This window comes from Lithobates pipiens, unplaced genomic scaffold, assembly GCF_037356315.1.
Source record: "Lithobates pipiens isolate NorthernLeopardFrog02 unplaced genomic scaffold, aLitPip1_a1.2 Scaffold_25, whole genome shotgun sequence".
NCBI lineage: Eukaryota > Metazoa > Chordata > Amphibia > Anura > Ranidae > Lithobates > Lithobates pipiens.
This window is the reverse complement of record NW_027507787.1, coordinates 179,549,303-179,577,269: the sequence shown is the minus strand read 5'-3', so window position 1 is coordinate 179,577,269 and position 27,967 is coordinate 179,549,303. Positions and strand designations below refer to the sequence as shown.

The 27,967-nt window shown below is 41.7% G+C and overlaps 1 protein-coding gene across 1 annotated transcript in view; it reads left to right on the top strand.

Moving 5' to 3' along the window:
* KNDC1 (kinase non-catalytic C-lobe domain containing 1) overlaps positions 1–27,967 on the top strand; it is a 289,084-nt gene that overhangs the window by 241,130 nt on the left and 19,987 nt on the right. The window contains exons 26-29 of the mRNA XM_077455239.1: positions 2,208–2,358; positions 13,648–13,770; positions 13,855–13,914; positions 22,165–22,322. Coding sequence (XP_077311365.1) covers positions 2,208–2,358; positions 13,648–13,770; positions 13,855–13,914; positions 22,165–22,322 — 492 coding nt within the window. The remainder of the gene's footprint in view (positions 1–2,207; positions 2,359–13,647; positions 13,771–13,854; positions 13,915–22,164; positions 22,323–27,967) is intronic.

Sequence of the window (27,967 nt, the reverse complement as noted above, 5' to 3'; positions counted from 1 at the left end):
GATCTGCCCCACTGTGCAGAAGGGCAATACAAAATGCTTGCTGTATGTTCTCATTCAACAATGGAAAGGAAATGTTCTATACAAGAGACGACCAGCGTTCGCATTGACTGAAGTACAATAGAGGATTGCTGCGCTGGGGCGAACAAGAAAAATCCCAGTATAAGGCTTAGTTATATTGTCAGGAACCTGAGCCATAATACCTTGAAACACAATGTTATGGCTTACGCATTAACCACTTGAAGACCAGCATGTACAATCCCCCTTCCTGTCCAAGCCATTTTTTAGTTTTCAACACTGATATTTTGACTAAAAATTACTCAATTGAACTGAACTCGACGCAACACAAATAAAAAAATTTTGGTGCCATGTTTTATTATAGTGGAAAAATACAGAACAGTTTGAAAAAAAAGTTTAGTTTTATTTTCTGCAAAAAAAAAAAAAAAAGTTTGCAAATAATCTTTTTTTCATGAACTTAGACCATAATGTATTCTTCTACATTTCTTTGATAAAAAAAAAAAGGTATACATTATTTAGTATATGAAAATTATAGTCTACTAACTATAGTAGATTTACGAGAAATTTATCAACCCTGATGCTCTGATGGTCATTTCTTGAGATCTTAAAATGCCAAGACAATACAAATACCCCCCAAATGACCCTTTTTTGGAAAGCAGACCGTTCCAAATATTTAGTAAGAAGCATGGCATGTTTTTTGACGCTAAAATTATTTTGCCTCATCTTTTTTGGGGAAGAGAAGAAAGTGAATAAAATGTTTTTTATCTTTACACAAGTTGTCATTTTAACAAGTTATTTCTCATATGCAGCATTGGCACCCTAAAACAAATTGTTACACTCCTCCAGAGTATGGGGATATCACGTGTGAGACTTTTTCACAGTCTAGCCACACAGAGGGGCCCAGAATCCAAAGAGCAACTTCAGGCTTTCAAAGGGCAGATGTTTTGCATCTAATTCCCTCACTACCCATCACATTGTGGAGGCCCTGGAGGACTACAATAGTAGAAACACCCATAAAATGACCAAATTTTGAAGTGCAAACACCTCAAGATGGTTTAAAAAGGCATGTTGAGTCTTTCGGCATTTTTATTTTTTTCCACAAGTTTTGGGGAAAATTTCGGATGTGTCAATTAGTAAATTATTATTTCTAACACGTAGCAAAGGCATACTTTGAATTTCACCCCAAAACACATTCTGCTCCCAAGTATAGCGACACCACATGTGTCAGACATCAAGCCTAGCCTATTGGTGTGTGGCTTCCCCTTGGAATTCCATGTTCACTGGCCAGGAAGTACAGGAAGCTGAGCAAAGGAAGAACAAAAGAGATCCTTTGGTTCCAGGACTACAGTTGTCCTCAGGTGATGGCAGAGACTGGTGTCTCACAGAAGCATAGTCAACAGGACACGCATATGGGTAAGTTCAGGTGGCAGGCAAATGATTGGTCCCCTTAGCTCTGCCCTCTATTGCCCACCCTTTCTCCGTCGTTCCTTTGGGGGCTATAGAGAAAGATTTTTTGAATTATCTCCCTAGCGTTATGTACAATATATAGTGATATGTTGATTAATGTTTTTATGATGGAGGGAGATATTCTATGGGTGGGTGCATATGCATTTACACGTGTATATATATATATTTGTTTGTGTGGTGCGCGTGTAGCTGTCTTTATATAAAGGTACAGTGGGGAGGATTCCCCTCATCCACCTCCAATGTGTGGTTCGGAGAATTGGTCATTATTTTTTCATTTAACCCGCTGGTTTAAAAAAATAAATAAAATAATCCTCTGTGCTGCTTTACCCAGTGCTGGCACAGGACTGCAATGTTCAGGAATTGAATTATAGAAAAGGAGGTGAAATGTGATGTTCTTCTAGAGCAGTGGTTCTCATCTCCTGTCTTCAGGACCCACTAACAGGCCAGGTTTTAAGTATTACCTTGGGGGAGATGCAGGCTAGAATACTGCAATCACTGAGGAGCAAATGATATCACCGGTGATGGATTTCGGTTATGTTGCAATTCTGGCCTGAGGACAGGAGTTGAGAACCACTGATCTAGAAGGTGTCCACTGTTCTATGTCTGTACAGTGTATCGAATAACAGACCTAGCTGTCTGTTTTCTATTTGTTCTATTATGCATTATCTTTTTGTCTTCAGTTAGTGGTTATATTTGTAATAAATAGAACATTTGTTTTGTCCTAGAACGTTCTCCTCGGATTCTCTTCCAGCTGAAGTTAGCAGTCTGTTCTCTCTAACCTCTACACATGATAAGTACCTGCTGCATATGTTAAGGTTTGCAGACAATGTCAGTACGTGGGTGGCAGCGGAGATTGTTACGTGTCACACGTCCAAGGTTAGTTTTGATATTGAATATAAACATGCATTTAGATATTATACCCCTTAAAGCGGAACTCCAGGCACTCCACTACATACACAGCTGAAACATATACATGGGAGCTGTTTAATGTGCCATTTATTAGTAATCCTCTTCTGCCAATCTTTTGATACAGGCTAGTCCAGCAGACTATGCTACAATTTAGCCAATGTAGCCTGGTCAAGGACCCATTATAGCCTGTAACTGGACAGTAAGGAAGCAGCAGAAGACTGGCAAGATCCTCTCTCTATCTTTTCTTCATTTGTGGATTTTTCCTTGCCAGCACATGTACACTGTAGCTCCTCACACTACTCTCTCCACCACTAGTGCTCATGACTCCATTTACTACAACACTTTTATATAGGCCTGAAGTTCAGCATTAAGCTATCTCAATGCAAAGCCATATTTCATTCTTTATTAACAGTAAATATAAATCTGTATTAAATTGCACAACTTTTTTGTTTGTCTACTTTGCATTCATCTTTAACCTTTTGCTCTCCGGAAGGTTTAACCCCTTTTTTTTGCTTTTTGGCGCTGCATTACTTTAAATTGTGTGGTCATGCAACACTATAGACAAATTAAATTGATATCATTTTTTTTTCATACAGAAAAAGATTTCCTTTGGTGGTATTTGATCACCGCTGGGTTTTTGATTATTTTATTTTTTTGTGCTATAAACGAAAAAAAGCTGACAACTTTGAAATCTTTTAAAAAAATATATATATATATATTTTTTACTTTCTGCTATAAAACATATCCAATAAAATTTGTAAAACAATTAAATTTCTTCATAAATTTAGGTCACTATATATTCGGCTACATATTTGTGATAAACAAAAAAATCCCAATAAGCATCTATTGATTGGTTTGCACAAACGTTATAGCGTCTACAAACTATTGTGTATATATACTGAAATTTTTTATACTAGTAATGACGGTGATCAGCGACTTATAGCGGGACTGTGATAGTATGGCAGGCAATCTGACACTTTTGACACTTTGTGTAAACCAGTGACACTACAGAATTACAGTGGTCAGTTCTAAAAAAATATGCACTGTCACTGTACAAATGACACTGGCTGGGAAGGGGTTCATATCTAGCGCTATTAAGGGGTTAAATATGTGCCTAACAATGCTTGGTGCATTCACTGTGTGCTGTTTTTACTAAGAGATGTACCGGTTTTTATTTCAAAAACCGGCACATCCCCGCTGACAGGACGGATATCTGTGTTTACATTCACAGAACTCTGTCCTTTCATCCTCTTCACCAATCAGTGGCAGTCATTGGCCAGGACCCGCTGATCAGCTTGTGCACTGATTAATCACATCACAGCACAGCCAGCACACAGGCGCAGGAGTGCCCCCCCCCCCCCCCCCCCACTGCGCGGAAGAGCTGGATCGTGTATTGGATACCTGATCCAGTGCAGGAGAGCTGCTCTGCCGCCGTATACCTACGTGAGGCAGTCAGCAAGCGGTTAAAATGGTTCTAAAGCCAGGACATTTTTTTTACCTTAATTCATTCCCTGTCTTAGAGTAAAAAATTGCAGAGTAATTTTATCGCCCCCTCATCTTGCTGTACACTTACCCGAGTCCTATCTTGGTCCAGAGAAGTGCCTGTGTGCAGCAGCGTGTCTGTGTTTCTCTCCTCACAGGACACAGAGACAGCAACAGGATCAATTGGCTCCTGCGCTGTCAATCAAATCATGTAAGGAGGGAGCGGGGGGTGGGGCCAAGCTGCACTATGTGTCAATGGACGCACACAGCCCAGCTCGGGAGCAAGCCCACATGTCTGCCCCCATGTTTGTTGTTTTAATATAAATATATATATATATATATATATATATATATATATATAATATTTTCCACACCCTTTAAACACCTGAAAGTATGAATGTGTATATCGGTGAACATAAATGATTTTTTTGTGATCTGATTAGTTTGTTTTTCATGTAAAAATAAACACAACCCATGAACTGCATTTCCTGCAAATGATCATTAGGGAGAGACGTAATCAGTTTGAATAATCGCATGCTGTGGTTGACATCTCTGTAAAACCTAGCAGAAATGATCAGAATGACAAATCGTTTTAGGAAAATGTATTTGATTTTCTTTTTTTTTTTTCTTTTTTTTTGCTACTTCAGCGAATTTATCAGCGAGGTGTCAATCAACTCAACGTTCATTATAATTTACCTCGTCTTAACATCACATCATTGTAGCTCTTCTTTTTAGTAAACCTTTTCACTCAGGAACTTTATTCATTTATACATTAAAAGAGCCAAGAAAAAGGGAAAGACCACCAAGTCCTCCTATAATATCCCTTGAAATTTACCCCTTAACCTCCTTCGCCATATATCTTCACTTAATTTATTCCCCTCCCCCCAGTCCCTCTCTTTTTTTTTCCATATTCATTAAGGGTGCAAAGGGGAGAGGTAAGTAACCCGTATCCTACGGCAAGACTTCAAGTATCAACTCTCGTTCGTGCCTCCTCCTCTCTTTGTCCCCTTAAACTCTCTACTTCCCCCTCCCTCCCCCCTCCCTGTTCCTGGTTTCTATCCCTCAGGGTTCTACTTTAAACCTCACTTCCACTAAACCTTTCCCGTATTTATGCCTGCGTTATTTCCTCCACATATCGCCAAGATTTTTTAAATTTTTCCCAGAGATCCCATTTCCTGTCCCTCTCCTCCTTTATGGCTGTTGCCTCATCTCCGCCCTCCTCAGTTTCCATATATTGTATTTCGGTTACCCGACGAATCCAATCCTGGATTTTAGGGCTTTCTTTTTCTCTCCATTTTTCTCGGGATGAGATTTTTTGCGGTGTCTAAAAAAAATAGGGACTAATGATGCTTTATATTGGTTAATTGTCTCCTCTGTCCCGTGAAATAACACCGTCCATGGGTCCTCTCTGATCGTTTTTCCCGTTACCACCTTTATTAGTTCAATTATCTTCTTCCAATAATCTAATATTTTGGGACAATCCCACCATATATGGCCCATACTCCCGATAGACTTACATCCTCGCCAGCACTCCGGCGATTGATCGTTTCTAAACCTGCTGAGTTTGTCAGGGGTGGCATACCACCTTGCTATACATTTGTAGTTTGTTTCTATTAATTTATTCCCTCCCCCCGCAAAGTGAATTAAAGTTAATATTTTCTTTCTAATTTGGGTATTACATTGTACCCCCAGTTCTTTCTCCCACTTTTTAAAGAATGCCGGTTCCTCCAGTTCGTCCCCCTCTGAAAATATTTTATAAATCGAACCAATATATTTTCTTTTTTTTGTTGTTTTATCCTGCTGACACAGTTGTTCAAAGGGTCTTAGTTCTTCCTTACTCCGTAAAGGATGGGGAAGCTTTAACACAAATGTTCTTAACTGGAGGTACCGCCATTCGTCCAACCTCAATAATTCTGTGTCTTCTCTTAGTGCTTGAAATGTGATTAAATTATCTTCTACTAATATATCTTTTAATTGTGCATTATCTTTTAATATCCAGTTTCCCCCTATTTCTCGTTGTCCTGGTGGGAAGTAATCATTGTCTTTCAAATAGATCAACGGTGAATTGTACCTCCATTTTTTTTGCGTGTGTAATTGATCCCATAATTTAAAAACTAGTCGTGTAATCTTGTGAGTGTTTAAGCCTAAAGTCCTATATTGTGGCGGATTCCAAATTATTCTTCCTAAAAGTGTTTGTGAAAGCGTGTTTTCAATACCTACCCATCTTTTATCCTTTACCTCTTTCGCCCAGTCTACCACCCGAGACAGAACTACTGCCTTGTAATATCTTTTTATATCCGGGGCTGCCACCCCCCCTTGGTCTTTCCCTCTCCTTAATACCGCGTACGAGATTCTCGGTTTTTTATTTTGCCATATAAACTTCGATATTATCTTCTTTAAAACTGAAAAATAAGTCGCAGGGAGTGCAATGGGCATCATTTGAAATTTATATGTTATCTTCGGGACTAAAATCATTTTTACCACATTTATCCGACCTAACCACGAAAGATGGCTAGCTGAGATTTTCTTTATTTCGCTCTTGATTTCTTCTAATAAAGGGATATAGTTTTTTAAGTATAGTTTTCTTAAGTTATTCGACAGGAGGACCCCCAGATATTTAATTTCTTTGCGCCAGGGAAAGAAGAATTGTGCACTTAATCTCTCCTCTTCTTGTTTACAGATGTTTATATTTAAAACTTCTGATTTACCAAGGTTAATTTTTAGGTTGGAAATCTGTCCGAACTCTTCCATTATTTTTAACAAATTCGGGATCGTAATCCTGGGATTTGTGATGAAGAAGAGCACGTCGTCCGCGTAAGCGGCTAATTTGTGTTCCTCTTGCCCTATTCTAATCCCTGTGATATCTGGGTTATTACGAATTGCGGCCAGCAAGGGTTCAAGGGAGATCACAAACAATAGGGGCGACAGTGGACACCCTTGTCTGGTCCCGTTGCTCATTTGCAGCAGGGTCGAAGATTCTCCATTGACTTTAACCGTCGCTTGTGGGTTCTTATATAAAGCCTTGATCCAATATATCATCCTCGGGCCCACCCCAATCTCTTCTAGTGTTTCTAGCATGAGTCCCCAGTCTACCCTGTCAAATGCTTTTTCAGCATCAATTGACAGGAATAGACCTGGGGACCCTCTATCTTTTAAAGCTTGGGTAAGGAGCAAGGCCCTTATTCCGTTGTCCCTGCCCTCTCTCTCAGGGACAAACCCGACTTGGTCCGGATGGATCAGTTTTGTCATATTTCTTTTTAATCTTGCAGCTATTACTTTAGCGTATAGTTTTACGTCTGTATTTAGGAGCGCGATAGGCCTGTAATTACCACAAAGAGTCTGATCTTTCCCCTCTTTCGGAATCAAAGTAATCGCGGCCCGCAATGTTTCCCTCCCCATATCATATTCAGTGCCTAATCCATTAATATATTTGCACAAGTGGGGGACTAAGAGTTCCTTAAATTTTTTATAGTACGAAATTACGAACCCATCCGGACCCGGGCTCTTCCCTGAGGCTGTCTCTTTTAAGGCCTTATAGATTTCTTCTTCAGTAATGGGACTCTCCATGTCCTCCCTCTCCTCGTCTGTCAGGCGGGGCATTTTGGCTTTACATAAAAACTCTTTCATTTTCTCTTTTTGCCCTATTCCCAGTTCCCCTCTCTTTTCCACATTGTACAAGGCCTCGTAATATTGTTTGAATACTTCTGCTATTTTCCCAGACGTGTATACCATTTTACCCTTCTTATCCTTTATTTTGTCGATGAGGTTGACCCCTCTTTTACTTTTCACTTGTCTCGCTAAATTTTTTCCTATTTTATTTTCCCAATAGTACCTTTCTCTGGCTCTACCCAAAAATGCCCTTCTAGTTTCTTCCTCATAAATATCTTTAAGTTCCTCTCTCTTATTAATCAATCGATGAAAGGTCTCCTGTTGTTGGCCCCCTTGCATTTTATGCTTCTGCTCTAGACTATGGACCTCTCTCATTAACTTCTCCTTTTCTTCTTTTCTTTCCTTTTTTTTCCTGGTCCCTATAGCTATAAGGATACCCCTGACATAAGCCTTATGGCCCTCCCATAGGGCAGCTCCCGATACCTCTTCTGTACTATTTGTTCTAAAATAAAATTCTATCTCTTTCTGTATAATGTCCACCACTTTCTTATCACAAAGGAGCTCCTCATTTAATCTCCAGGAATAGGGGCGTCTCTGTGTCCCGGGTATCTTCAGCTTCATTGCAACTGGGGAGTGATCTGAGAAAGTTGCGATTTCTATTTTCGTTTCCGAGACCAACTCCAGTAACCTATGTTCGACCAAGATGTAGTCCAGCCTGGTATACGTCCCGTGCACTGGGGAAAAAAACGTGTAATCTTTTGTTTTTTCATGCTGTGTCCTCCATACATCTATCAGTTGACTACTCCTCAACTGAAGTTTTACTTTTTTTATATTTTTCACATTCCTCCCCCTTGCACCGGACGTACTATCAGCTGCTGGGTCCAAGCAAAAATTAAGGTCCCCTGCTACTATTACATCTCCTTTCTTAAACTCCGCTAGCCTCCCCAATGTTTGTATCAGATATCTCTCTGGGTTTTTGTTTGGGCAATATATGTTAGCTAGGGTAATCTTTCTGTCTCCTATTTTCCCGTTCAAAAAGAGGTATCGCCCCTCTGGGTCGGACAACCTATCGCACACCTCATATTTATTGCCCTTCTCAAACCCTATAGCCACTCCCTTAGCCCTCCTAATTGGTGAATCTCCGTAAATCCAGGTTGGATAGTTCGCGGAGTGCAATTTCACATTTGTGTCTTGTGTTAAATGCGTCTCTTGTAGAAAAATTATTTCTGCTTTATATTGTTGTAGTTCTTTTAAAAGCTTAAACCTCTTATCTGGCGAATTCAGACCCTTAACGTTGTATGACACTAATTTTATCTCAGCCATCCAAACCTTTTCTGGGAACCTTTACTCCGCACCTTTTGGTATATCTTAGTACCCCCCCAGGAACCTTTCCCCCCCCTCACCCCTCTCCCTCCCCCAACCACCCACCCCCCCCTACCCACCCTCTCAGCCCATTCCGAGCTTCTGCTTTGCATAGTGAGTGTTACTCCCTTTGCAAGCCCGATCACCTAGGGTATGACCTTAACTGCGTCCCCTCTCCTCCCACCTCCCCATAGACCCCAATCCCCCACCTTCCCCCCCAACCACGCCTCCCCCCCCCCCCAAGATCAAAAACAAAGAATATCGGAAAAAACAGGAAAAAGACCATTGAACCTCTACTGAGTTGCCTACAGTTCCCCCTTCCTGGGCCTCTTAATCCTTACACCTCCCAAGGGTCTAATGGGATCAGGGGGATAGGAATTCCTATATTATTGCAGAAGTCCTCAATTTCATCTAGGTTTTTGAGCTTAAGCGTCCTCCCCTCCTTCTGCACTAAAAGCGCTGCCGGAAAACCCCAGCTATATTTTACATTTGCGTTTCTCAATTGGTCCAATAGGGGCTTTAATCTTCTTCTGCGAGCCAGGGTTCCCGATGCCAGGTCCTGGAAGATCTGTAACGCTACTCCTTCATATTGAATTGGGGCCAGGCCTCTAAGCTTACTCCAGATCTTCGCCTTATCTTCGTATTGCTGGAACTTTATTATTACGTCCCTCGGGGTTTCTTCCCTCAACCCTTGAGGTTTCCTTATTCTGAGCGCACGTTCTAACTTTAACTCTGACCCTTCTTCTTTTCCCAATAAGGGATTAAATATCTTTCCCATTTTTATGCCCAGGTCTTCTCCCGATTGTTCAGGCAATCATCTAATTCTCAGGTTTTGTCTTCTGCTTTGATTTTCCTGTTCCTCCATCTTATGTCGGGTCTCTCTATGCGCTTCCTGCGATTTCTTTACTTGTATTTTTAATTCCAGTATTTCCCTGGCCTGTCTTCCTGTTTGATCCTCCATTTCTTCTACTCGCTTCAATAAGTGCCCCATGTCCTTCCTTACAGTTAGGATCTCGGCTTTAATTATATTTTCTAATTTTAGGAACATTTCCTGCATTTCCCCCTTTGTGGGTATCTGAGATGGGGTCCCATCTTGCCTTCGTCCACTCTCCTGATCCCCCTCTTCTCCCGAAGAGTCTCCTCTTGCCCCCTCCGGTTTTCCAACTTCCTTCCTCCGCTCTCTCCCCCCTCTCTGATTTCCCTCAAAATCTGGGCTTTTTTGACTTGTTTCTTTTAAATATTTTTGAATTGAACTGGCATTCAAGCTCTCCCTTGAGTTTTTGGGCTCATTCGTTCTCGTGTTTTTTCCCTTCATATTTTCCTTCGTCTTTCTTTTCCCCAGGATTTCCCAGGGACCACCTTCCCAGCGGTTCTCTTATATTATTACCGCGCTACCTCTAGTTTTAAACTTCCAAGTTCGTCATAGAAGTGGCTTGCCTACATACAGGCACCGTCCTTTTAAATACTTTTATTCCGTCTTTGCCATATAATTAGGCCACCAAATCAAGGGAAAGGGTTATAAACAAAAAAAAAAAAAAAAAAAAAAGCCCTCAGCCCAGTGTACTTTTGACCCGGGTTCCTGCGCCCCAACTTTGTTATTCAGTTAGATGTCTCCCTCTCTTTATCCAGTTCAGTATATTTTTATTTATTTATTTGTTTATATTTTTTTTTTTTCTTTTTTTTCCTTCTAACAGTTCCTACTTTGGAATCAACTTGCTGTGATTTCACTGTTAAACTTCAAATTTGTAGACTTTGTCTGCCAAAGTTATTGGAACTCTCGGTTTGAAATGAACTGTAAAATATGATACCGTCCCTTTAATTCACTTCAGCAAACCATAAGGAGAGAAAAAAAATAAAAAATAAGAGAGGGAGAGAGGGGGGGGATACTGGGGCCATTAAACACAGTTGGGACAGGTAAACAAAGCGAGATTTTCACACAGGTGCAAACAGGTTTTCAAACAGGAGCCATAAGCCGGACCCTTGTATGTTTATCCCTCCATTTCCAGGGAACGGGATCTACATTACCCGGTTTACTGCTTCTTACTTTAAAGGCTTCAGCAAAACCACTTCTCTTATGCCATAACACTGTCCGTCCGATATTGCATTTATCTGTTAACACATTCCAACGCAATTGGAGTTTAAGCAAAAAGGAACGGTCTGACCTTATAATCCCCTCCTCTGTGTCCTCACAGAGGAGACCGGGGATCGTTGCGGGATCGCTGGAATTCCGGTATGGGCTCCGCTGCCTCTAAGAGAGGGTCCTCCTCCTCGTCTGCCCGTTCCCCGATCTTACCGCTCGTTCGGCTGCTCCCCTTCCGCTCTCCCGCCCTACTCACACCAAAGCGGGAGGTTGTTCGGGCCAAGCCGCCCCTGATCAGTTATTCGCCGAAGTCGATCTCGGGGGGGGGGGGGGGGGGGGGACAGAGCTGAAAGTCAGCGTGGCTGTTCGTTCCTCACGCCGGGGCAGAGCACCCTCTCACTGTGCTCGCCTCCGGCTCACTCCTCGGGGCCTCCACCATCTCCCACGAGGACGCCGCAGTCAGGCCCCTCCCCTCACCTCTCTCACATCCGCCCCATCAGCGCGGTGGGCCATGTATTTGATTTTCAGATGGCAAAATTATTTGCATGCTGGAGATTTGTCTACATTGCTTTTTGTTTAGTTGAATCTTCAGCAGATCAAACAAAAACCTTTTCTGTCTGTGGCCAGTCTGAGACCTTCATAAACATCCTTGCCCCAGTTTCAACCACCATAGCCCACTTATCTTATTGTTTAATGCCAACTATTGCTGTGCAACCCAAAGCCACCACAGATTTTGCTCTGTTGCAGCCAAATTCCTACCACTCAGCCTAACTCCTGGTACATACTAATAGTTCTGACAGCTCTGGTCAGAAAAAAAACTGACCGCTTCGGTTGGAGCCGCTGTACTAACAATCCGACGTTAGTACAGCAACATCCCCCACTGAGCTTGTGTGTTCTAACAGATGGATAGCCCCTCCCACCAGAACACTCCAATCAGCACTCTCAAAACTGTGCTGGTTTTCCAGCATGCTCGTCCAAGAGAATCTGGCCAAACAGCCAGCTTCTCTTGGACCGGCTGCCATACACAGGGGCCGAGTGTCGGCCATTTTTTATTGAACCAGCCTGTGTTACCTGATGTTTGGCCTGTGTGTACTAACTAGGCTTAATGGAAGCTACAGTAAAGAGCAATGACAACTAGATCTTTGCCATGGCATATACTCCTGCTGTCTTTATTCCACTTGCGTTATGTCCTAGGTTCTTAGTGACGTCATCTCTGCTGGAGATGAAGATCAGCCCCTTTGAGCTCTGAGCTGCCTCTTCAGCAAAGATCAAATGACCAAGCTATGCCTACTTTTGAGTAAAGGTCTGCCTTAGGTTTTCTATGCCATTCTTCTCACTATGTCATATACTGGAGACGGTTGTGAGTTCTGTATTGCTGCTCCTCTAGCAATCCCTAGATAGCAGCAGTGAAAACTGTGCAAAAATTCACGTTTTTCTTTTAAAGTCATTCTGTATTCCACCTGCCTGGAAATAATGACAGTCTCTCTCCTTTCCCAATTGGCTGGATTTTATTTTCTTGTTCAGTTTATTTATTTGGGTTCTTAATGAAAAGTTGTATATATAAGAAGGACTGCCATATAGAACACAATAAGATTGCAAGTAATGCTTCACAGACAAAATAGTATGTAGTACAACAGAATAATTACCTTTATAACAAAATTTTAAATAGAAATAGGGGAAGAAGGGGATAGGGGAGGGGGTTGGAACATGGGTGGGGGGGGGGGGGGAACTGCAGAGGTGGGGGCAGTTTTAAGGTGTCTGAAGAGACTACAGTAAACAGTATACCGGTAGGTATACATGTAGCAGTGATGAGTCAAAGACATTTGGGTGGTAATTTTAATCCTAGGGTTGCCAGATCGCCAAGTATTCGTGCATGGTATCTGAAATTCTGCCTTCAGTTTTCTCTTGAAGCATAACTTGGGTAAAGCTGCCCATATGTGGATCGAAATTCAGCCAGTTCAACAGGAAGCAACTGAATTTGGATCCATGGATAGTTGTTCTCGTTCATGAGAAGTCAAACTGTTGATTGCCTTCTCATGAATGGGTCTGCTGGAGAATTTTAATTTGATCAGCCAATAGGCTGCTGCACTAATCAGTATTCAGTGTGGATACAGAGACACAGTGGAGAGGATTCCAGCATTCATATAGAATGTGTGGATGGGGAAATTTGAGTCAGATTTTTTCATTCAGCTGGCTGGCTGAATGAAAAAGATTGACCCATGTATGGGCGGCTTAACTCTAGACCTCGTTTCTGTAAAATTGAAAGTGCTGATCCTCCCTCCAAGCATTAGCTACTGCTTGTTTGCAGTCAGGAGAACATGTATCACATGTGAGTTAATTAGGCTGGGGACCTCAATATGAGGAGTGCATATTTTGCATGAAGGGGTAATGTGGATCCTACTCATTTTGTGAGCATGCTGAAATCCTTTGACCAAAATTTCCCGCCACAGAAGTTCCTATCCTTAGGTTTACAAGCTACCAAGGAGTAAAGATTTTATGTTAATTTATGCTACCAGAGCATTAGGTGATACTTCATTGTTGACCATATCTGGTTCCAGTCCTCTTCCTTCGAGTCATCTTCTAAGTCTAGGGTCCATTTCTGGATATGGAGTCTATTTTTACCCGGTTGATTTCTCCTCAGTCAAAGATAATTCTTAATATTTGTGTCCTGTGCTCTTGTGGCATGTGCAGATTACCTTTTGTAATGCTGTTTTTCATTCTAGTTACAGGCAAACATTTTGACAAAATTTCTTCTTGTTGCAAAATTATCCTATGAACAACGAGATTTCTCAACAGCCATGCAGATCCTTGGAGGGCTGGAGAACCTCATAGTCCGGCAGCTCCCGGTTCGTTTTTATCTGTTTGCTATGTCTGACAAGTTGTATTTCTGATTTGTGCACAAATTTTATCTCATTTTATTTATTTTGAAGGCATGGAAAAATTTACCCTCCAAAGTTTCTGAAATTCTGGAAGAACTAAAAGCTGTCGAGGTAACAAACATAATTTGTTTCTTTTAAATACAAAAGTAGAACTGTTCCATTTTTGTGTTTTTGTTGTTTCAAGCGATGCATACAGATGCTTTGCAGCTTGGCTCTTTACTCTAGCCATCATTTTTAACCACTGAGGCGCTCCTAGACTGGGACAGCTGGGAACAGCAAGAGGTGGAACTCTAAAAACAAAATGTGTCCATGCATAGGACAGCTTAGTTGTTAGTGGCAACATTGTCACTGGTTCGTATCCAGGCACACTAGACACCATCTGCATGGAGTTAGTGTGTTCTCCCAGTGATTACATGGTTTTCTTCTAGGTTCTCTGGTTTCCTTCACACAAAAAATATATGCTGGTAGGTTATTTGGCTCCTTTGCAATGTGTCCCTAGTGTGTGTGAGCTTTGTATATGGATATATAGTATGCATGTGAAATAGAGAGTTAGATTGTAAGCTCCTTGGGAACAGAATATACAGTATATTAAACAAGAAGTTTGGGGAAACATTTTTTTAAAATCATACTTACCTAGATGGATACAGCTGACTGTGAACTGAACGATTGCTTGGTTCTCAGTGCTCCGTGAGCAGACAGCTGGGGACCGTCAGTCCGCAGCTCTCTGCTCTACCCCCTGCGCTCACTGCAGCACTAGACTGTGGAAGGGGTAGGAGCGGCTGGCTCAGGCTCTCAGCGGCTCACTGAAAGGCTGAGCCGGGTCCCCATCCAGGCTCCTGGGTGCATCCCGACCATGTGGTCGCAATCTTTCCCCAGCCTGGACCGGCTCTGTGACGTTAGCGGGCTTTAGCCTTAGTCCGCTGTTGCCTGCAAACGGGTCACAAGAGTGCAGAACGAACTGCATGATCCACAGGAGAATTACAGCCAAACAAGCTTTGGCTGTACTTCTCCTTTAAAGTGATTGTTAATCACTTCAGCCCCCCGGAAGATTTGGCTGCTCAGTGACCAGAGCACTTTTTACAATTTGGCACTGTGCTGCTTTAACTGGTAATTGTGCAGTCACGCAATGCTGTACCCAAACAAAATTTGCCTAGTTTTTTTTCCCACGACCACATACATTTTGTAAAGTATACACCCCAAGGAAATTGCTGAGATGCATGTTGAACCCATTGAATATTTTATTTTGTTTGTCACAAGGGATTGAAAAATGTTACACAAAGTTGTCACTAAATGATATATTGCTCAAACATGCCATGGGCATATGTGAGATTACACCCCAAATACATTCTGCTGCTTCTCCTGAGTATGGGGATACCACATGTGTGAGACTTTTTGGGAGCCTATCTGTACAGGACCCCGAAAACCAAGCACTGCCTTCAGGCTTTCTAAGGGCTTAAATGTTTGATTTCACTTCCTTACTGCCTATCACAGTTTCGGAGGCCATGAAATGTCAAGATGGCACAAAATCCCCCCAAAATTACCCCATTTTGGAAAGAAGACACGTCAAGCTATTTGCTGAGAGGCATGTTGAGTCCATGGAATATTTTATATTTTGCCACAAGTTTTGGGAAAATTAAAATATTAGTTTTTTACACAAAGTTGTCACTAAATGATATATTGTTCCAAAATGGGGTCATTTGAGGGGTTTTTGTGCTATCTGGGCATTTCATGGCCTCCGAAATTATGACAGGCAGTGAGGGGTGAAATCAAAATTTTAAGCCCTTAGAAAGCATGAAGGCGGTGGGTAATTGGTTTCCGGGGACCTGTATGTGATTAGACTGCCAAAAAGTCCCACACATGTGGTATCCCCATATTCAGGAGAAGCAGCAGAATGTATTTTGGGGTGCAATTCCACATATAACCATGCCATGTTTGAACAATATATAATTTAGTGACAACTTTTGTGCAAAAAAAAAAAAAAAAGTTTGTAATTGTCCCGAAATGTGTGGCAAAATATAAAATATTCCATGGGCTCAACATGCCTATCAGCAAATAGCTTGTGGTGTCTACTTTCCAAAAAGGGGTCATTTAGGGGCTTTTGAACTGTTCTGGCATTTTATGCACAACATTAGAAGCTTATGTGTCACATCACCCACTCTTCTAACCACTTGAAGACAAAGCCCTTTCTGACACTTTTTGTTTACCTGGAAAAATATATATATATTTTTGCTAGAAAATTACTTTGAACCCCCAAACATTATATATTTTTTTAAAGCAAAGGCCCCACAGATTAAAATGGTGGGTGTTGCATTTTTTTTCACACAGTATTTGCAGAAAAAAAACAATTTTTTAAATTTTAATGCACTAAAACACTAATTGCCAAAATGTTGGATTAAATAAAAGATCATATGCCAAGTACATGGATACCAAACACGACATGCTTTAAAATTGCACACAAACGTGCAGCAGTGACAAACTACGTACATATTTAAAAGCCTTTAAAATCCTTTAGAGGTTACCACTTTAGTTTTTCAGAGTAGGCCTACTGCTAAAATTACTGCCCTCGATCTGACCTTTGCGGTGATACCTCACATGCATGGTGCAATTGCTGTTTACATATGATACCAGACTGACGCTTGCATTTGCCTTTGCATGTGAGTGTGGGGTGACGGGGGTGATTTTTATAATTTTTTTTCTATTATTATTTATTTAGCATTTTATTTTATTTTTAAACTGTTCTTTTCATTTATTTTTATTTATTTTATTATCTCATGGAGTGTAGATATCCCCTATGATAGCAATAGGTACTCCTTCTTCTTTTTTTTTTTTTTTTTTTTTTTAAATTGGGGTCTATTAGACACTAGATCTCTTCTCTGCCCTCAAAGCTTCTGATCACACCAAGATCAGTGTGATAAAATGCTTTCCCAATTTCCCAATGGTGCTGTTTATATCTGGTGAAACCTAAGTCATGAAATGCTCGTAGCTTCCAGTTTCCAAGGCCATAGAGATGATTGGAGCCGTTCTGGTCTCTGATCAACTCTATGGTCAGCTGGTGGAACTACTGGCTGCATTCTTGGGTTCCCTGTTGGGAAGAGAGCCCGAGAAAACCATGGAAGACGGTGGGGGGGGGGGGAGGGGGCATGCGACGGTCCCTCCCACTGCTTTTAAAAGCAGTATAGAAGCTAATTAGCCTCTAGGATTGCTTTTACATGAAAGCCGACCGCTGGCTGAAAAAATGATATCAAGATGATGCCTAAACCGGCAGGCATCATTCTGGTATAACCACTCAAAGTCCAGCAACATACCAGTACGTTGTTGGTCCTTGTTGGGCATATATTGTAATTTTCTTTTGAATTCATGCAGCCTGTGGGCTGAACGAAAAAAAGAGATTGATCAGTGGGTATGCCTACCATTAGAATACTACCCTTCATCCACCCACTTCTGTTGTCGTCAAGATAAATCAGTGCTGCAGTTGAATGGCGTGCCTGAAAAGTAAACAATGCTAACAATAAAACAACTTGATTTTTAATGCAATCTGTGCCTAAAAAATGTATGCCGACGCATGGGGGCAAATCGCTCCTTCCCCTTCTACAGCGCTGGAGTGCGGGAGGTAAGGGGTGCTGCAGAAGTGGTGGGCTCCCAATTCGGATTGGCAAATGCAGAAGGAAAGGCACTATGGGCTCAACGGGCCTGTCTTTGTCTTCTTGGTTGCTGCAGGAAATTAGTTGTGCTAGCCACCTCACCAGCTTGAACTGCACTTATGGGACTCACCACATCACCAAGTGTTAATGCAGTGCATGATGTAATACCAGGATGTACTGGGCTGCTGGTGCTTGCCAGTTCACCAGAAAGATATGTGAGAGCCCTGCAGTTTTTGCACCTCAACAGCAGCAGAAGAATGGGCTCCGGTACACCTGACATTGGCAGGGACCACTACTTTGTTATCGGAGCTATCTGTCAGGGTGCCGCTGCTGTCTACAGGTTCGTATTCTGAGCGTGAATATGACAGATGGATGAGTTCCTCTTCACTCTCATCTGTCTTTCTCAGAAACGTGTGGGCCTCTTTACTAGTGTACCTTCGATTGGACATTTTGGCCTCTAAATTTACTGGTACAACTAGTGAGACTCACAGGAAAAAAGAGCACCTCACTCTCAGCAACAGCTTCAAACACTACCAAAAAAAACTGTTGGCATTCGCAGGGATCAGGCCTGGCTCTGCGAATGCTTCAGTTATGTGTTTAGTGTTTTGTAAGTAACAGTGATCGATTGATACTGCACTTGGGTGAGCTGGATGGAGGGGCTAAACGCAGGTGCTAGCAGGTATCTGGGATGATCAGCTAAAGCTGCGTTTTTGGGAACCCTAAACGTTTGGGGACGCTAATATAGTTCTGATCGGATCAAAGATATTGATCCGTTCAGACACTATACTACTAAGGGAGGTGTATGGTGTATGTGTGTTAGCACTACTGGCACTAATCTGATGCTGCCTGGGGTGATGCAGAACATAACTGATGCTAAATCATAACTGATATCCCCCGCTGGGTGTTCAGGGGGTTAAACCTTTTATTAGGTAGTGTACGGCAAAAAAAAACCCAGCTAACTAACCAGCATCACCCGTGACACTAATACGGTGATCACAGGTGACGGGGTGATCAAGGGGTTAAACCTTTATTAGGGGGGTTTAGGGGGGGGGGGGTCCCTAGACCTAATGCTGATTAGTGTGACAAATGACACCAGTACAGTGATCAAAGAAAAATATGAACATTGCACTGGGTGACACAGTGACAAGGGGTGAAGGGGTTAACTGGGGGGAGATCGGGGGGGGGGGGTGAAATGTGTGCCTACATGTACTGTGTCAGTGTAGTGTTGGTGCAACTCATGTTTGGATGTCCTCTCTCTGGAACGGAAAATAATTCCAGAGAGGGAGATGACATCACTTCCCCTGCCTGTGTTTACACTTGCAGGCAGGGGAAGCATTTCATTCGTCAGAACCAATCAGCAGGTCTCTGAAACGAATCTCTGTGGCCACGCGCAACGTTAGGTAATGTCTATTCGCCCACCTGTGTCATTCTGCTTCAGTAAAACTGCGGCGGCTGGTCGGGAACCGGTTAAGTCACTCTCATATATTTATATATTTATGTGTTTTTCCTAATCTTGTGTGCCCCAGTCTCTGTGCTTTATAAAAATAATTCCGTATATGCCTGATTTTAGAGTGCCACTTGGCGCTCATGTGACCGGCCAGCTCTCCCTTTTCCCAATCTGACAGGTAGAGCAGGAGGGAGCTGGTCATGTGAGAGGCGCTCTGAAATCAGGTATAGACAGCATTTTTTTTTAATAAAGCACAGAGACTACTGGGACACACAGGATTACATAAAACATTAAAAGTTATTTCAGCAGCAGGAGGGGATGGGGCGGGCACGGTCATAAGCTGACAGTCCGGGAGGTGAGAGTAGGACAGAGGAGTGCTGTGGATGATGGAGGCACGTAAACTGACCACGGTGTCAGGGCTCAGCAGCCATGATAAACTGTGGTCAGTTTACAGGGGGGAGGGCATAGGCAGGCAGGATCAGCCAGTTATTTCAGGTGTTATACAGGGAGCAAAATTACACAGCATAAGCACTGTATAACATGCTTTAAAGGAACAGGGTCTTTTTGGGGTTTTTTGTTTTGTTTTTTTAGGGTAACAAACACAAGTGAATGTAAACCTGAAAAAAAATTAAGGCTTGCACCTTATACAGTATAGGATTTCATGTCATCTGTGCCCAGTCTTGCCATGAAGAGTTAATCCAGCTCTGAGCAGTCCTCTTATCTTTTTTTTTCAGTGAGATAAAAACGTACAGACAGAGAAATAAGGGTCCTTTCTCCCCCTTACTGTGACAGGCTTGTGCATGCAATATGTAAATCACCTGTCAAAGAGTGACATTACACATTCTGTGTACTTCAGATCCCTTCCTCCTTTCTACTCCAGCTCTCCCAGGATTGGCTGCTCCACACCTCGGCATGATTGGGCATGCTGAAGTCATGTGGGTGACCTTTCTGGGTTTTGACTGGATGTTAGTGATCATAGCAGAAGTTCAGTGTAAGAAATACACAGGAGAAAATGCATGTTGAAAAGGGGAGTGAAGAGGTGGGTTGGGAGGAGTCTGACATCACGACTCCACCCACCGAGCTCCGGAAAACAGACACACCCACAGAATCTGCAGTTTTTCAGGTCTCATAACAGACAGAGGGGATACATTTGACAGGTAAGGATACATGCAGGAGGCGTGTATATCCTTATAGATAACCACTATGGCAGTAGTTTAGAAAGGATGAGAGTGGGTTTACATCCACTTTAAGCACTGTAAATTGTAGGCACTATGTAAATACCTGTAATCAATAAATGCATTAATGGGCTCCAGTAATAGCTGCCTTTCTTATCACTGGCTTCCTAAAGACACCAGTGGACTATGCCATGGGTAACTTTTTAAATGGTTACTGGTAGTTTCTATCAGAAAGCCCATATAAGGTGACTAAAACTAGCTTTACACTAGTAGAATTTCTTTCTAACAGTGTATGTGGTTTTACATGGTTTATATTCATTCCAAAATTAAATGTTTAAAGCAAACAAAATTTTGAAGTACTTTTAAACAACATTTGTCCCGTCATCAAATGTAGAAAGAATTTTCATTCAAGTATTCATACAAACGTTTGTTCAAAAACTCACTAGTGTATAGCCAAGCTTTAATGCCTGAACAAGGACCTCTATGTCTTTTGTGCAAATATTGAAAATTGCATCTAAAGTTGCATTAAACTGTTACAGGATATATGAGATTCTAGTGATTGGGTTTATTTATACTTTACGGTATACACTGATCAGCCATAACATTATGACCACTGATGGGTAAAGTGAATACCATTGATTATTTCATTACAATGGCACCTTAGAGTGGGTGGGATATATTAGATAGCAAAAATAATATGTCCCTGAATTTGATATGTTGAAAGCAGAAAAAAATGGGCAAGTGTAAGTATTTAGGACTTTGACAAGGACCAAATTGTGATGGCTTGACAGGTGGGTCAGAGCATCTCCTAAACTGCAGCTCTTGTGGGATGTTCCTGATCTGTTGTGGTCAGGACCGAAAGTGGACTAAGGAGGGAAAACTGGCAAACCTGTAACAAGGTCATGGGCAGCCAAGGCTCCCCCATGTGGGGAGCGAAAGATGGGCTGTGTATTCTGATCTAATAAATACTGTAGCTCAAATTCTCTTAAATCAGTGGTATACATTAGGCAGCAACTTTGTCCCTGAAGGTGATAAGTTGGAAGCAGAAGATAATGGGCATTCTATTTGGTTGCACATGGGGCTGTGTATCTGCAGACCGATCTGGGTGCCTGACCTAACCGATGTCCACAGCCAAAAGCACCTACAATGGGCATGTGAGCATCAGAACTGGACCACAGAGCAATGGATGTAGGTGCCTTTGAGCTGTTGACTTGTCCTCCATGTTCTCTAGATCAGTGTTTCTCAAGGTGCCCCAACAGGTCATGTTTTCCGGCGTTCCATTATTTTGCACAGGTGATTTGATCAGTTTCATTGCCTTAGTGATTACCACAGCCCTTCCATCGAAGGGAAATCCTGAAAACATGACCTATTGGAGCGCCTTGAGGACTGGAGTTGAGAAACACTGCTCTAGATCTCCATACAGTTGTTCATCTATGGGATGCGTTGGAAAAACAAATCTGATCCATGGAGGCCACACCTCGCAACTTTCAGGGCTTCAAGGATCCCCTACTGACAGCTTGGTGCCAGATATTACAGCATTCCTTCAGAGGTCTAGTGGTGTCCATGCCTTGAGGGGTCAGGGTTGTTTTGGTGGCAGGCGGGCGACCTACACAGTATTAGGTGGGTGGTCATGTTATAATGTAATGGCTGATCGGTGTGTGTACACCGTGCAGAATGAAGCTGAATTGGATGATAATTTCCCATAATGTAGCTTTTTTCAGCTTCTTAATATCATCGCACTTCATATATTATATATATTATTATTATTACCAGTCCTGCCAAAATGTCAGGTATGGGTCCTGATTACTGAGCATCTGATGTATGTTGGCATTGGTATCAGTGCCTTACCTACTGTTTATTTTATTACAAAAGTATGGAGTTTTTTGGTGTGGGGGTAATAACATAGCCCCACACCAAAAAACTCCATTCTCTAAAAACTCTATGGATGATGGTACATCAGACCTGATTTATATTTATCTGAGGCTATACTCTTAAACCTTTCGTATTACAAAAGTATATCGTTATCTTTTGGTGTCTGCATTCACATATATTTTTCACAGTATGTTTATAACCGTTTTCTGATCTGGCTACTCACCAGGTGTTTCTGAAGAGTGACAGCTTATGTCTGATGAAAGGCGACAGATTCAGAACATTACCCACAATTCCATCCGCTTACCTCTTAGCGATGCACGTTCAGCAGCTTGAGACTGGCGGTTTCACCATGGCAAATGGAGCGTTTAAGTGGAATAAGCTAAGGTGAGGCTTACATGGTTGGAACTATTCTTTATTTCAAAACAGTGGCAACATAAACAATTTTTTAGCCTGTTAGAGCAATAGGTTCAACTGCATACCTCGATTTGAAATATGATATAGTATTTCAAAAATAACCCAGCGGAAAGCAACACTATTCTGATTGGTTGCTGAGGGCAACCCTTTTACTTTCTCTCTCCTTTATATACAAATCTAGCAGTCTTTTTCTCAGAAGAAATGGCTTCCTGTGTGCAGTGATTTTTTTGTTGTGTTTCAACGCATGCATTCTGATGAGCTAAGACGCATGTGTCATGGTTCTCTATATTAAACATAGTGTCTGTTCCCATCTCCATGCTGCAGTACAGTGCATTTTTAAAAATGTGTCTTTTATTTATTTTTTGGAAGCCCATAGAAGTTAAAAAAAAATGCACAGTTGTAAACCTGGTTCGCATCCAGAACATGCAAACAGGCAAAAACCTTGTGCGAACACCGTTAAAGTCTATGGGACAGAAACATGATAAATCAAAAGTGCTAATTTTAACCACTTTCAGACCGGACCATTTTGCTGGCTTAAGACCAGACCACTTTTTGCGATTCGGCACTGCGTCGCTTTAACTGACAATTGCGCGGCCGTGCGACGTGGCTCCCAAACAAAATTGACGTCCTTTTTTTTTTCCCCACAAATAGAGCTTTCTTTTGGTGGTATTTGATCACCCCTGCGGTTTTTATTTTTTGCGCTATAAACAAAAAAAGCAACAATTTGGAAAAAAACCATTTTTTGCTTTTTGATATATAATAAATATCCCCCAAAAATATATAAAAAAACTTTTTTTTCCCTCAGTTTAGGCCGATACGTATTCTACATATTTTTGTTAAAAAAAAAAAAAAAAGCAATAAGCGATTATTGATTGGTTTGTGCAAAATGTAAAGCGTTTACAAAATAGGGGATAGTTTTATGGCATTTTTATTATTATTATTATTTTATTTTTACTACTAATGGCGTGCGATTAGCAATTTTTATTGTGACTGCGACATTATGGCAGACACATCGGACATTTTTGACACATTTTTGGGACCATTGTGATTTATATATTGGTGCTATACAAATGCACTGATTCCTGTGTAAATTACACTGGCAGTGAAGGGGTTAAGTGTGTCCTAGGGGCGTTACTAACTGTGGGGGGGGGGGCTGGGCTATGTCTTAGTGAACACTGATCTCTGCTCCAATCACAGGGAGCAGAGATCGGTGTCACTTGCTGCTAGACAGAACGGGGAGATGCTGTTTACATCAGCATCTCCCCGTTCAGCCTCCCCGTGAGACGATCGCGGGTATCCCCATGGCGATCGAGTCTGCGGGACCCGTGACCAGACTCATGGGGGTCCCGACCGACACCTGTACGCCAGTTTGCCTGCCCATGCCATTCTGCCAACATACATCGTCGTGCGCCGGTCGTGAACTGGTTAAAGGCTTATACCGTGGGGATCGAAAGTTTGGGCACCCCAGGTAAAAATGTGTATTAATGTGCATAACGAAGCCAAGGAAAGATGGAAAAATCTCCAAATGGTATCAAATTACAGATTAGACATTCTTAGAATATGTCAAAAAAAGTTAGATTTTATTTCCATCATTTACACTTTCAAAATTACAGAAAACAAAAAATGGCATCTGCAAAAGTTTGGGCACCCTGCAGAATTTATAGCATGCACTGCCCCCTTTGCAAAGCTGAGACCTGCCAGTGTCGTGGATTGTTCTCAATCATCGTCTGGGAAGACCAGGTGATGTCAATCTCAAAGGTTTTAAATGGCCAGACTCATCTGACCTTGCCCCAACAATCAGCACCATGGGTTCTTCTAAGCAGTTGTCTAGAAAATTGAAACTGAAAATAATTGACGCTCATAGGTGGAGAAGGCTATAAGATAGCAAAGCGTTTTCAGATGTCAATATCCTCTGTTCGGAATGTAATTAAGAAATGGCAGTCATCAGGAACAGTGGAAGTTAAAGCAAGATCTGGAAGACCAAGAAAAATATCAGATAGAACAGCTCGCAGGATTGTGAGAAAAGCAATTCAAAACCCACGTTTGACTGCACGATCCCTCCAGAAAGATCTGGCAGACACTGGAGTTGTGGTACACTATTCCACTATAAAGAGATACTTGTACAAATTATGGTCTTCATGGACGAGTCATCAGAAGAAAACCTCTTCTACGTCCTAACCACAAAAATCAACGTTTGAACTTTGCAAATGAACATATAGACAAGCCTGAGGCATTTTGGAAACAAGTTCTGTGGACCGATGAGGTTAAAATAGAACTTTTTAGCAAATGAGCAAAGATACTTTGGAGAAGAAAGGGCACAGAATTTAATGAAAAGAACCTATGTCCAACTGTTAAACATGGAAACGTGGATCAATCATGCTTTGGGGTTGTATTGCAGCCAGTGGCACAGGGAACATTTCACGAGTAGAAGGAAAAATGGATTCAATAAAATTTCAGCAAATTTTGGATGGTAACTTGATGCCATCTGTGAAAAAGCTGAAGTTAAAGAGAGGATGGCTTCTACAAATGGATAATGATCCTAAACACACCTCAAAATCCACGGGGGATTACATCAAGAGGCGTAAACTGAAGGTTTTGCCATGGCCTTCACAATCTCCTGACCTCAACATTTTTGAAAATCTATGGATAGACCTTAAAAGAGCAGTGTGTGACAGACAGCCCAGAAATCTCAAAGAACTGGAACACTTTTGTAAGGAAGAATGGGCAAAGATACCTCAAACAAGAATTGACTCTTGGCTGGCTACAAAAAGCGTTTACAAGCTGTGATACTTGCCAAAGGGGGCAGTACAAGATATTAACTCTGCAGGGTGCCCAAACTTTTGCAGACGCCATTTTTTTGTTTTCTGTAATTTTTTTTTTTTTTTTTCAATTTGTTTTTATTAAAGATTTTCACATGACAGAAATAAAAAGACAAGAATACACAACTTCAAAAATGAAAGGAAGTTACAATGTGAACAATAACATACGGTGCAATCATAGACTTAGACAAAAAAAAGAAATAAAAAGAAAAGCATAGTGATATAACCTCTGAGGTCTCAAGATAACACAAAAGTTTCAACCCATCATCATATATATTGTAACTAGACCTCATTTAGTAGCTACTGTCTATCCATTCACAGCTCTATCGAGAGAGGAATAGACTAGAATCTTCAAGAGACATAAAGAAGAGGTGGAAAGGGGAAGGGAAGGCTAAGGGATAAGGGGGAAATGAGGGAAAATGAGATGGACCCAATGGTGTAAGCATAACAACAATGTAGACCATTAATACAGAGGTAGCTCAATGATATTTCCATAGTTTCCAGTTATCAATACGTTTCATACCATTTCCCACTCTTTGTAACAATAGGGTTTCATATACACAATTAGTTTTAACTATAGCAAGTACTTCTGAAAGATTAGGGACCTGGTCTGACTTCCATTTTCGAGTTATAAGGGACCTGGCCGCCAAGAGAATGTGCGTTACAACCGTACGGTACTGAGGAGGATAAGTCTCTATTCCCAAATTTAGTAGAGCTAGGCCTGGCTCGGAGGAAGAGATAATTCCGGAGAATGAGGATATCAACCGGAACACACTGTTCCAGAAACTGGTCAAGCTTTTACAGGACCAGAGAACATGTTTGAGAGTACCCACTCCCCCACAGCCCCTCCAGCACAAATTAGAGTGATTATAGGAAAATTTGGACAGTCGATACAGGGTAAGGTACCACCTTAAGGATATTTTTTGGTGTAACTCCCAATAATTAACGCACCTAGTAGCTTTGTAAATTGAGTTAATGGCATATTGCCATTGTTTCGGTGAGTACACCTTCTCCAAGTCTCCCTCCCACTTCAAATATGGGGAGGACTTGGTGTAAACATTTTTATGCTGGAAAAGGCCGTAAAAAAGGGAGACTCCTTTTACCGAATTACATTTATGCATATAAAATTTCGAGATCTCTCCATGTAGGTTCAACTGGTACGTTGGTAAAGAGCGTAAAAAATGTGAAATTTGACCATATTTGTACACCTCCCCTGCCTCAAGACCATATTCCGCCCTGAGAGTGTTAAAGTCCTTAATTTTCCCTTCATAAAGCAGATCAGATATTAGAGTAATACCCTTTGTTTGCCAGTTCTGGAGGGAAAGATTGGGAATAGCTCTAGTGAGTATCTCAATGCCTAAAGGAATCTCGACTTCACCCAATTTTGTGTTTTCGATCCGCTCAAGACTTCTCCACGCCCAGAGAGACGCCTGAATTGTTAGGGGTAAACTATGTAGAGGAAAGGGCTTCAAGCGGTCTAGCCACAACAGAGTAAGAAGGTCTCCCGTCGGGGACATGGTTTGTTCAATATCCCTCCAAGGGGCAGATGCTTGTTTGTTAAACCAAGTTTTAAGTTGTGTGAGTACGACCGCTTGAAAGTAATCCTGTACCTCGATATATCCCATGCCCCCTACTCTTCTATGTTTTATCAATAAAGCTTTAGAACATCTAGGTTTCTTGTGTTGCCAGATATAGTTGTTGAGGAGCGAGTTAAGCGATTTGAGATGTGTGGCCTTAATGGGAATGGGTAATGTACGGAACACATAGAGAATCTGTGGGAGTAGTAGCATTTTGAAGGAGGCCAGACGCCCCGACCAGGTTAGTTCTGTTTTAGAGATACGTTTAGCTTCAGCGGACAACTTTTGGAGCAACCGAAGATAATTGGTATCCGCCAATCTATTTGGGTCTGCTGTAATTTGGATGCCCAGGTACGTTATGTTCTCTTCCTTCCATGAATAAGGGAAAGATTTCTGTAGGTGAAGTTTAACTTCTTGTGGGATAGCTAGAGGGAGGACAAGGGACTTGGTATCATTAACTTTATAGTACGATATACGACTAAAATTATCTAGGACCATCTGGGCATATTTCAAGGACGTCTTTGGGGATGTAAGAAACAAAATAATGTCATCAGCGAAAAGGTTTATTTTGTGATCCTTGCTACGGAAGGCAAAACCATGAATGTCCGGGTGTGATCTAATTTTTTCCGCTAGAGGTTCTGTTTTCTGTAATTTTGAAAGTGTAAATGATGGAAATAAAATCTAACTTTTTTGACATATTATAAGAATGTCTAATCTGTAATTTGATGCCATTTGGAGATTTTTCCATCTTTCCTTGGCTTCGTTATGCACATTAATACACATTTTTACCTGGGGTGCCCAAACTTTCGATCCCCACTGTATGCATGGTTTTGTCATAAAATTGTTTGAGGACCTGGGTCCTGCCCCGGGGGACATGTATCAATGCAAAAAAAAGTTTTAAAAACGGCCGTTTTTTTCGGGAGCAGAGGCCCCTCCCTCCATTATATAAGAAGTGTCAGAAGAACAGGAGCGTCACACGTCGGAAGACTCCCACTGAGGCGAATCGTGCGGAGGACGAATCGGAGAAGAAGCCGGAGGAAGATGCCGGACAAGAAGACCGGAGGAAGAACCGGAGGAAGAAGAAGATGGAGAAGGAGAAGATGGAGGAAGAAGAAGAACACTGAAGGAAGACCAGAAGGAAGAAGAAGCGGGGAAAGAAGACGAAATGAATAAAGGACTTGCCAAAACCCGTCTCTTGTCTTTTTTTTTAACCTTTTTG